Below are 12,222 nucleotides of genomic sequence, written 5' to 3'. Positions count from 1 at the left end.
TGGGGAAAAAAAAGCAATGAGGAGCCTGATCCTTTATTTTTTTCCTCCTGGAACTTGCCTGCCTGTCTGAGCTGTGCAGGGCCCGGTGCTTCCCTTCACAGCTCTGGCACCCCTTGAGACTGCCTGGGCTGGGTGCCAGCGGGCGGGTGCTACCTGGGGGTGCTGGCACCATGGAGGGAAGCACAGGGGTCCCCCACAACTCAGGGACCCACCAGGGTCCCCCACAACTCAGCCCACTGGCAGCTTGCCCCGCCTCCTCTCCCCAAGCCACAGGAGAGGCAGGTAAGCTCTAAGAATTGGGCTCCCTAACCCTTGTATACACACGATGGGGGTTTAGTTTGGTTTAGTTCTCCCTAAATTGAAATGGTAGAAACAGTGGGTTTTTAAAAACCCACTCTTTCAATTTAGGGAGAACTAAACTGAACTAAACCCCCAAGTATAGAATTTGATTATTGGAGGTTTGCCTGAATTTGTCCCCCTCCCACTGCTACAGCAGGAAAAATAAATCTGGGGTAGCCCCCTTGCCCTCTGCCTCCCCCTACAGCCCCTTCCCCCCAACCCACCTTACTGTCAGACCCTGCTCTCCTTGAGCACATGGAATTGAGGAGCAAATTTGAAAACAGTGACCTTGAAATTAAACATAGTTGTAGTAATTTGCATATAGTACCCATAGACTTATCCAGAATTGATCCTTATTACCGGGTTTGTTTTTTTTAAACTGCTGCAATTTGTAGCACAGGCACTCCATAAACACACTTTTAAGCAGCACTTTAGCTGCTTATATATATAAGCAGCTATATATATATATATATATATATATATATATAGTACAAACTATGTATATTAGCCCAAATCCAAAAGGCTTATGATTTGCCATGTAGTTTATTGGACTGGGCCCCAGCAGAGACAAGGATTTCAAGCCAAGGTGACCCCTCAGTTCAGCACTGCTCAGTATATGTGTGTACTCCAAACACCCCCTCAACCAGATACCTCCATGTGCTAATTAGCCCCCACTCATGACTGGAACTAGGTGGTGTTGTCATTAGGGGTGCACCAATAGAGATTTTTGCAGCTGATACCAATGGCCGATTTTTAGGGAGGCATGTCGGCTGATACCGATCTGATTTCCAGTACCCAGCCCGGCAGTGTGGAGAGCTGCCTCCAGCAAGTAATTCTGGTGTGGTGGAAGGGGAGGGAAGGGGCATGGGTGTGCAGATCAAGGCCCCCGTGGGAAGGGAGGTGAGGGTCTGAGGCTGGGGGAAGTGCTGCTCAGGGCAGGTGCGAGACAGAGCCATGGCTCATCTGGGGGATAGGGAGAGAGGGATCTGCTCGGAACAGGGCCAGGGCTGCGCGAAGCTCTTTCCAGCGGGGCAGGGCTACACCAGGAAGGGGCTACAGCGAATTTGTGGCTGCAGCCCACCCCACCGAGAAGAACCTGACGCAGTCCCGGCTCCAGCCACCCTGCCCTGTGCAGATCCGAGGGTACACGCCTCTCTGTGCCCTCCTGGACAAGCAGCGGGAGCCACCAGTTGAGCAGGCGAGCGCCGGATGAGCCACTGGACCAGCAGCTCCCGAACCAGTGGCGCCCCCCAGCCCCTCCCTGCGCACCCAGGATGAGCTGCACCTCTGTGCCATTCCCGCTCCAGCTGGGCAATGCTTGCCCCAGCCCCACGCCTCCCTCCCCATGGGGGCCTTGATCTGCACCCCCTCCATGCCCCTTCCTTCCCCACTCCCCTTCTACCACACCAGACTTACCAGCTGGAGGCAGCTCTCCACGCTGCTGGGCTGAGCTCCTCGCTGCCTGTGCTGCGCTGCAGCTGCATGCATGCACAGGCCATTTATCGGCCAAATTATTGGCCTGATGTGGCTGATTTCCAATATATTAAATTTTCTTTATATCGGTGCCAATCTGATATCAGACCAATGTCGGTGCGCTTCTAGTTGTCATGAGTCCTAGGATGCTCCATTAATTTATATTCAGATGAAGCGCAGGACAACCTGGTCAGGCTTCACATCGTGGAGGTCAAGGCCACCCTAATCATACACAACAGAATGAGAGAGGGTGCAACAGGAGGATTCTGGGTGAACTGTTTGGGGCCCTATTTGGTGATGCTTGCCAGGCATTTAAGGTTACTGAAGGAACAGGAATCATTAGAAATGGGAAAGAAAGGCACAGCTCATCTGTGGAAGTGAAAAGGAAGTTGAAATATAGATTCATAGAATCGGAAGGGACCTCAGTGGGCCATTTAGTCTGACCCCTGCCCCTAGCCAACCCTGGGGTCATGTGATCCCAGCCAGGTGCCTGTCCAGTCTCATCTTGAAGACCCCCAAGGATTGGGCAATCACCACCTCCCTTGCGAGCCCATTCCAGATTCTGGCAACCCTGACCGTGAAGAACTTTTTCGTAATGTCCAGCCTGAACCTTCTTTCTGGTAGCTTATAGCCATTGTTCCTTGTCGTTCCAGGGGGTGCCCTGGTGAATAGATCGTCGCCTACTTCATGTTGCTCTCCCCTTATGCATTTGTACGCTGCCCCTGTCAGCCTTCTCTTGGAGAGGCTGAAGAGGTTAAGATCCCTTAGCCTTTCCTCGTAGGGCCTTCCCTGCAGGCCTCTAATCAGGCAAGTGGCTCTTCTTTGGACCCTCTCCAGGTTGTCCACATCCCGCTTGAACTGCGGTGTCCAGAACTGGACACAGTACTCCAGCTGCGGTCTGACCAGTGCCGCATAGACAGGGAGAATCACTTCCTTAGACCTGTATGTAAATCACCTACAGATACATGACAACGTGTGATTGGCTCTGCCAACTGCTTCACCACATTGGCGACTCATGTTCATCTTGGAGTCAACAGTGACTCCCAAGATCTTTTTCTGCCTCAGTGGAGCTGAGAAGGTCGCCCCCCAGCCTGTAGGTATGATGGCCATTCTTCCTCCCTAGACGCAGCACCTTGCACTTGTCCTTATTGAATTTGCATCCTGTTGCTCTCTGCCCACTTCTCCAGCCTGTCTAGGTTGGCCTGAATCTGGTTCCTTCTCTCCAGGGTGTTAGCTGCACCCCATAATTTTGTGTCGTCCGCGAATTTGGACAGGGTGCTTCCCACCCTCTCATCCAGATCATTAATGAAGATGTTGAACAGCACTAGCCCCAGAACTGAGCCCTGAGGGACTCCACTGCCTACATCTTTCCAGGTTGACACCAACCCATCCACTACCACCCTCTGAGTGTGCCTTGAGCCAATTTGCTACCCAGTCTACTGTGTAATCATCCAAGGCAAATCCCCTCAGTTTTTTTATAAGGATGGTATGGGATACCTTGTCAAAGGCCTTCTTGAAGTCCAGATAGATAACATCCACCTCGACTCCTGCATCTAAACAATTGGTGGCCTTGTCATAAAAGGAAACTAGGTTAGTCAGGCAGGACCTGCCTGCTAAAAACCCATGTTGGTTACTGCTCCGCATCAAATTAGCCCACAGATGTGTTCCTTAATAATTTTTTCTAGGATTTTCACAGGGATAGAGGTAAGGCTGACTGGTCTATAGTTCCCCGCGTCCTCCTTCCCCCCCTTTTTAAAGATTGGGACGATGTTAGCCCTCTTCCAGTCCTCCGGAACCTGACCCTTTAATCTGTCCGAATCAAATCAGAATCCTCCAAATTGATTCGGAAAGATTTGGACATAGACACAACTTTAAATGTTTTTTCTATATACCTCTAAGTAGCAGGGGCTCGTGAATGCTGTGATGCTGGGGCACATGGCATGTGCCACAGAAGCACGGGGGGGCCCCCCAGCGTGCTCAGCAGCAGACCCAGAATTGGACCAGAAGCACTTCCAGTCCACTTCCAAGTGACTGGTGCCTCCTGGATCTTGGGGGGGGGCATCCAGGTTCCCAGCATGTCCAATCGCCAACCCAGGGAGGCATGGGCAGGGGGGGTGGGCCAGCGCACTTCCCTGGCAGACCCGGAAGTGGACTGGAGCTACTTCCAGTCCACTTCCGGGTTTGCCGCCAAGCACATGGTGGGCCCCTGCACTCCTGTGGGGACGTTCAATGCACCCCAGCATCACAGCATTCACGAGCCATGCCTGCTACCTCAAGGTATGTATAAAAAACATTTAAAGCTGTGTCTATGTCCTAATCACTGATTCTCCGAATCAACCTCGAATCTTCAGATTCTGATTCAGCTGAATCAAATCAGGGACAGTGATCTGAATCAACTAATCAAATCACTGTCCCTGATTCGGGCCAAATCCGAATCAAATAGGGCCCGCTTCACACACCCCTGGTTCCCACCACCATGTTTACCCAATATGGGCCATGTATTATTTAGCATTTAATCAGCTTCATAGTTGGTTTCCATTATTTAACATGCATTGCTTTGGCAGCAGTTTAACGATAGCCATTGTATTTCATGAGGCTTCCTTGTATGCAAATGTAAGATGAGGTACTTGGAATTGTTTCAAACGGAGTGGGAAGAGCTGATGTACTGGATCACATAACAGCTGTTATTAGGGTGAGGTTACATGCTAGAGTTAGCAGGTGCTAATTCTAAGGAATGTTAGTCTGTGTTAAGGTTAACAAGTGCTAGTGGTTAGTTACACATTCAGGGTTAATACCCTCTCTAATGCGCACTGCTCAGATCTGCTGCTAGAAAGCTGGTGAGTAGGGCCATGGCTAGGGGATTCAAGTCTTCTCCATGTCCGTCCTTCTCACTGGCTCTAGCCACAGTATAGGCTGAACAGAAGGGGGAGGAAGGAGTTCCTTGCATCACTTGGATTGCCCCTGCTGTCCCCCAAATTACTCTGCACCCTTACTCTTAAGAGATACATGTTTATAAACCTATAACAATACAAATATAGCAAAACCAATCCAGGGGCTGGGATCTTGCAGTGGTGACAGTGTGGTCCGGAGCCAGGGTAGAACTGTGATCCACTGCCCGCATGCCCTGGGCAGGGGTGTGTAGGCAGCAGATCATGGCTCTGTCCCAGCTCTAGACCATACTGTCACCACCACAAGACCCCAGCCCTGACCCTGCAGCAGCTCCCCACCCAGCCAGTGCTGCTGAGGCTAGTCTCCATGGAAACCCTGGCCCTGCATTGTCATGGCCCTGCAGCTGCTGGAGTCTCCATGGAAATCGGTCACAACAACGTGGGCAGGGGCTGCTGGGAAAAGGAGTCTGGCTGCTGGCTGGATCTGGCATTTTGCCCACCCCTGTCCCATAGGAGCTAACACCCACTACTCACGGGTTTCACCGATTTTTAGGATTCCCGTGTTTTCATACATACCATACTGCACATGTTCAGTCTACATGCGCTTAGATGTCTTCACTGCAGATGTAATAACATCACAACCTGCACTTAAGTACCAAAAGTGCCACTTACGCAGCTAGAAAACTGCTAATTATGCACAAAAAATGGAAATAGAATTCTGTCCTATGTATTCCTAAGAATCCAGTTGAATCTCCTCCCTGGAAATGCTGTATCTATTATCTCCAGATGCTGTAAATACAAAGGAATTAATAGAATGTCTTACAAAATGACTTGAGTCGCACATACCCTTACATTTAAAGCTAGACTGATTCCAAGGAAAGTTTGAAATGATGTTATTGGTATTGCATCACCGCTTAGAATGGATTTCCCTCTTTGACTATAGACTTACCGGGAGCACTTAGAAGGACAAAAGCACAAAAAGAAAGAGGCAGCTCAGAAAACAGGGAACCAGGTGAACACTGGCCCTCGTGGCATGCAGACACAGCTTCGATGTGAGCTCTGTGATGTGTCCTGTACAGGAGCAGATGCATATGCAGCACATATCAGAGGAGCCAAGCATCAAAAGGTAGGATAGTTCAATGGGACTGGATTCACCTATTTCATGTAGGTGGATGGTGTGAAACATCTGATTACAGAAGATGCTGATGTTCTAAAAAAATTAATTGGAGCTGATAGATACTTTGGAAAATACTTCTGAGAAGAAAGTTGAAGTACAAATTAGATTATCCATTTCAAGATTTGACTGACTGCAGGAGCTGACTTTAGATGTCTAGAAATGTTTTGAACACAAGCCTATCCCACCAGATTGCTTAAACACTAGCTAACATGCTGCTAGAGTAATGCCAGAATTGAAGGACCTCTTTCAGAACCTTTAATTATATATGTGATCAGCAATATGGTATTGACTGGTGGCTGGGTTTCTAATCCAAGACTTCTCTGTCCATATTTTCTTGCAGTACCCCTTCATAAATCCCATTCCACTATAACTTCACTGCTTTTGCTAGAGTAAAATAGAAGATGCTACAATTATATCTTCATTCTGCTGGGTAGATGTACCCAGAACAAGTCTTTTAATCTAATTTTGTATTACCATATTATATGCTGCTCTTATGCTACATTCTTCCTATAAATGTACACATTTTTCCAAGGGAAACTTTTATAGTATTGTGTTTAACTTCTAGTTCTGTCCCTTTCTAGTTCTATCCTTTGATGTAGTTACCACATGTATTTCAGGTTGTTAAGCTGCATACTAAATTGGGAAAGCCCATCCCTTCAATAGAGCCTATAGTAGTGAACTCTGGTTCAGATCCTACCGTCACCACAGCAAGTAACCCAGTTGCCCATGCCCCTACAGCAGTATCTGTTGCACCAACGAAGCCAACAGCTGTAGCAACTAACAGTGCAAGCAACACAGGCAAGCTAGTGGCAGTGAAGAAACTAGTCACATCCAAGATAACATTTACAGGTATGTTGTTTTAAACTCCATTTTTAACTTCTTGGGTTTTTAGATATCATCTAAGCTTTGTAGCATCATACAGGACTTACAATTTGTTTAAAAGGTGTAATTCCCTCAAATACAAATAGATTAAACCTTTTAATATTTTTTCCCATCACTGCCTAGGAAAACTGCCCAGGAAAAAAAATAGTTGACCATCAGGCTTTCTAAATAATTCTGGAATGTTGTTTTTTTCTCACTTGTCTTGTAAAACCTAATGCTTAAAGAGCCCCTTTTAAGTTGCATTACTTCTGTGAGCAGTTACAAGCTTCAGATGACTGCAGAATGGAAAGTCATTGCTAAAATTGATAGAAATCTGCTTGAAAGTATAGGTACCATAAGAATTGTCTTATCTTTAAAAATGTCTAATCTTCATGTTCATGGTATAACTCCTTTATGTTTTAAACATAACTACTAGCAGTAGTCTGAATGTATAGCTGATAAATAAAGGCTGTCACCTATGTAGCAGTTAATAATGTTAAAACATTACTGTAGATATGGAACTTAATGGTGATGTGCAAATGAACAGTAAATCTCACCCAGTGAGATTTTTAACTGCTATAAGCAGCTACCATTGTAACAAACAATTAGGACTAACAGTGCAAGACTGCCATTTAGTGTTATGAAGATAAATTAATTATATGCATTTGTAATATGAGTTATAATAAGGATACCTTCCTAGGTAGTAAAGAAGTAGGTTGATTATTAATCTGCTTATCTTCTTTTAGGGACTAATAAGATTCAGGCAACAAGCATCAAACTAGAGGAATCAAAGGTGTTACAACCGAAATCAGAGCTACCAAATGAACATGATAGCTCTGGGGATGGCTCTGGAGTATTACTTGATATACAACCTGTTGGACATGACTATGTGGAAGAGGTAATGCTTAATGATTTTTTTAGTGCACAAATTAATCACATGTAAAATGCAAGGCCATGAATTTCCAAAATATTTAAACATAATTTGTTTAGTGCATTTGCACTAAAGTAAGTAAGTACTCTTAGAAAAGCAATCTCACCACTACCTTCATTCAGTGCTTTCTATTTAATCTTCTGTCAGATAATCTTGATCCAATTTTCAGGTCTGTATTTGAGCATCCAAATGAAGAATTCAGGCAGGAACCCCTATTTGAGAGCTTTGTAGTTTTCTGTCTGAATACTTGGCACACGCTGTTTTGAGACCTGTCTAATTGTGTTAGAACAGTGGTGCTCAACCTTTTTGGCCGGTAGGCTGAATGGGTGGATGCCTTGTGTGTTTGTGGGCCAGATCCAGTTGGTGGTCCTGATCTGGCCTCCACAGCAGGCACAACAGATCCCCATTCACCTCATGGCCCAGCCCTGACCCTGTCACACAGTGGAAAGGGGATGTGTCCTGGCCCTGCCAGGAGAAGGACACATGGCCTAGCCCCAATCTAGCTGTGTGGGGAAAGAGGGTACGGTCTGGCTTCAACTCCCTGCATGGGGCTTGGGAATTTGGAAGTGGGAGAGAGCAGCAGTATTACTACTGCTTCCCTGCCGCCAAATTTCCTGACCCATAGGGAGACCCATGGGCCAGATGCCATGGCTCTGTGGGCCAAATTCAGCCCATGAGCCATAATGTTGAGCACCCCTGTGTTATGATGTGGACAGATGTCCTTTTGGAGCATTTCAAATCTTGATTCCTTCTGAAGCAGTTCAGAGTTAGAGTGCTGCAGTGCCTTGCAGACATACAGGCCCCTCACATCTGAAGCACTTCAAAATGACCATGAGGCCTTGCTATGGCAGAACTGTGCAGCTATGGGAAGGAGAGCAAACGTCCTAGCATACCTTTCAAGACCCAAGTCTCTGGAGGTTGGGAAGGACAGATGAGTGCAGAGAAGAGAAGCTACTGCCTGTCCCTCACGTGTGTACACACCATAGTGTCTGGGTCTTTGCTGCCACATGATCAGGTTCCTCTCAGGAGGGCCCATTGCTTACATCAGTGGGGGTCAGTCTTTTGGCAGGTGTGCCACAAGTTAAGCCCTGCTCCCTCCCTGAGTGCCACCCCCGTCCCCTTCCCATGCCCAATCTGTTGCTTTTTATTATGCTTCTTGCCCTGTGCTCCCTAATTGATTTGTTGCTCTGCTTTCTGCTCCCTGCCCTATCTGTCACCATGTTCCCTGCTCTGGCCCCAATCTGTCATGTGTTGCACACAGGCTGCCTGTGCCATTTGTGGCACATATACCATCCCATACACTGTCACCCTAGGGAGCCAGGAATTGAATGACTACTGTCTCCTTGCCCTGCAATTCTTGGCAGCATTTGATGGTTCTGTGCCTTCTATCCTGCTTGAGGTGGAAAGTTATGGCCTACTTAAATATACTCTGCATCCTCTTCCAGCTCATATGCTAGCTGGCATGCAATGACTTGGCACTGCAGGGTACCATGATTGAGGCCTTAGGAAGGCTTCTCCTTGAGATGTGCCACTTTCCCTGCACTGTTGACACCAGCATGCCCAAAAGCAGCTACACAGGGCACTGTAGAGGATGGCTTTCTGCAGGGTCACCTGCAAACCATGTACCACCACTACTGGTTCGGGGAAGTGAACAGCATCCGGTGCAAACACATCATCCTGGGGACATGGGATAATGAGCAGTGGCCACAGAATGTGTAGATGAGCTGTGCCACCTTCATGGAAATCTGTACTGAACTAGTCATCGGCCACCAGCATGAGGGCAGCATGACCACAGAGAAGCACATGGTCATTGCCATCTCAAAGCTGGCTATTAACAGCCTCTAATCCATTTTGGCATGGGCAAGTCCACAGCAGGGGAAGCTGTGCAGAAGGTATGCCATGCATTCCAGAAAGGGCTGGCCACCGCAGTTGCTTTGCCTTGCCAATTCACAGGAGGACATCACTGGATTTGTCCACATGGGCTTTCTGGACTGTGTTGAGCCAATGGCACGTTCTGGGTGCTGCTAACCAGAGCTCAAAGTAAACCACAAGGGCTTCTTGTCCATCATGTGTTACCACTGGCTAGTGGGGCAACAACCACAATACCAGGATGTCTAGAAACTCCAGCTTTGTGCCCCTAATGACCTCAGGAGAATTTGCTCACAGGGCTACTGGTATCACAGTGAGGAAGTGACTGTTCCCCACACTGTTACTCAGGGACCCAGCATACCTACTCCTCTCCTGGCTCACAAATTTTACACAGGGCACTTAGATGTCAGACAAATTGTTCAACTACTGACTGAGAAGCTGCCACGTGACCAACAAGTGCACCTTTGAGTGCCTCAAGGCATGGTAGAAGGCACTGGGAGTATGCCAGAATGTCACCTAGCAATACCTGACCTGGATGGTTATCTTAGCAGTGTCTTACACAACATCTGCCATGCCTAGGAGGAAGCCTTTCCAGAGGCCTGGCAGAGGAAACTTGGCAATGTAGGGGCTGCTATGCACCACTGAAGGCTGAGCCCCTGGGGCTCAACAATCACCAGGAATTCTCACTTGGAACTGTTATTAAACAGCTCAAACAGTTAAAAGTTCCCATGCTTTCTTTGTTGAACTTAGAAGAAGAGCTCTGTGAACTGGACATGAGAATTGAGGGTGCTGTGTCAGTGGGGGTTGGGAAGGTCTGGGGGAGGGGATGTTGCACAGTGCAACTGTGGCCCATGAGAACCAAGGCCTGCTCAAAGGGTGCCCAAGGGCGGGAGGGCTTTCCTTCAGGGTGCAGTGGTGTGGCAGCATACCTACACGTTGACCCAGTAGATCAATGGTGCTTGAGTCCCAGGGTGCTACCCTTCACCAGATGAGAACTGGCCCAGAATTGGAGGTGGAGGGGATCTGCTCTAGGCCCTAGGGGAGACAGGGGCTTGGGACTGGAGGCAGAGTGGGAATAAGGGCTGTGAAGAAGGAGTGGGGTGTGGGCACAGAACAGCTGTGAAAAGGCATAGCTAGGCTGTGGTTGGGACTGTACTCATGCCTGTAGGTTTGAACCCCAGTCTCAAACCTGCTGTGAAGACAGGGAATCTCCGAGCATAGGAACTTGGGGACCAGAAGGCAGAATGGATGGCAGCGTAGAACAGCTGTTTCAACTCAAAATGAAATTCAAAACAAAACACTGTTCCATCCAAACCTCAAAACTGAAGTTGAAGCAGAACAGTGCCGTTTCACACAGCCCTAACAACAACCACTTCCAACACTAACCCTTCAGAAAAAGCACAACCTTCAAAATAGTTACACTGCAGGGAGCAGTCCAGCAGAGATATGAGGGATACCTAGTTTATTGCACTAAGTACCATAAGTACAGTTACCTTCCCAGAGGAGAGGTCGCATACATCTGCATGCAGTGCAAAGTGCTCCTGTTGCTCAGGGTTCTTACAGATGAGAGTAGCTGAACTGGAGCAGCTGAGAGGGTTAGAGAGGTATTTGGATAAGACCTACAGGGACATAGTAGCACAGTCCCAGCTCCATTCTGGCAGCTCCAGAGCTGCTAAGGAGTAGGGAGCAGAAAATACTGGACATGCCTTATTCACCCTCCCCCTCAGCATCTGCTTTTGGCCACTGTGTGCAACGGGACACTGGGCTTGACAGATTTATGGTCTGACCCAATAAATGTCAGTTCTTATGCTCATGGAGACCCCTCAAGGTGGAAAGAGATCCCAGCAGACTGCTAAAGCTACCATCACCAAGCAGAAAGACAACATAAAGAGTGTTCTCCATGTTGTCCCCATCAAGTCTTTCATCTGCAGCTTCAGCTATACCTACCCCCAGGCCTAAGCCACTAATACCCACAGCATGGGCAAGGGTACTTGCGGCACCCTCTGCCAGCAGGTCATCATAGTCAAGAGTATGTCCTTTAGTGTGGATCAGGCCTTATCAGGGCAGGCTTATCTTGCCCAGTTGCCCTCTCCAGTGTACCATGGGAACAGATATCTTCTCCAGCTCACAGCAACACAGCCTCTGAGCCATAGATACCAGCAGCAGGCTCCACCATGATCCCACATGGGTTAAGGTTACCAGTAGCAGACCCACAGAACCGTACTCAGCCCAGGGGCTATCCTCAGCCACACTCTGGATGTCCCCCTCTGCGCAACAGCCTTTCCCAGTTTATCACTTGAGAATCCTACCTCTGGATTATGCCCAGCAATACCACTGCACCCCTACCAGGGCACCTCTTTACTCCCTGGGCTTCAGTTCACTCAGATGGGCTGAGTTCATTTTTTCAGCACGACCATCACGCTGGGAAAAGGAACTCAGTCCAGCTGGGCTGACTTTCCAACCCCATCCCTACAATCGGGCTGGGGAAATGAACTCAGCCCAACTGGGCTGGGTTCCCAACCTCAGCCCGATTGTAGGGCTGGGGAGGGGAACTGAGCAATCGGGCTCAGTTCCTTTCCCCAGCCTGATCGCAGTGCTTGGGAGGGGAACTGAGCCCGAGCTCAGTTCCCTTCCCCTGTGCTGTGATCGGCTTCCCGCAGCCTGGGGGCAGGAGATGTGAAGAG

At 48.4% G+C, this 12,222-nt stretch overlaps 1 protein-coding gene across 4 annotated transcripts in view; it reads left to right on the top strand.

Moving 5' to 3' along the window:
• The window catches only part of ZFR2 (zinc finger RNA binding protein 2), a 124,430-nt gene that overhangs the window by 64,559 nt on the left and 47,649 nt on the right, over positions 1 to 12,222 (top strand). For all 4 annotated transcript variants that reach the window (XM_014599837.3, XM_019491222.2, XM_019491223.2 and 1 more), the window contains exons 6-8: positions 5,644 to 5,826; positions 6,495 to 6,726; positions 7,485 to 7,636. In XM_014599837.3, coding sequence (XP_014455323.1) covers positions 5,644 to 5,826; positions 6,495 to 6,726; positions 7,485 to 7,636 — 567 coding nt within the window. The remainder of the gene's footprint in view (positions 1 to 5,643; positions 5,827 to 6,494; positions 6,727 to 7,484; positions 7,637 to 12,222) is intronic.

Source organism: Alligator mississippiensis, chromosome 16 (genome assembly GCF_030867095.1).
Source record: "Alligator mississippiensis isolate rAllMis1 chromosome 16, rAllMis1, whole genome shotgun sequence".
NCBI classification, from domain to species: Eukaryota; Metazoa; Chordata; order Crocodylia; family Alligatoridae; genus Alligator; species Alligator mississippiensis.
This window is presented reverse-complemented; position numbering and strand designations above follow the sequence as displayed.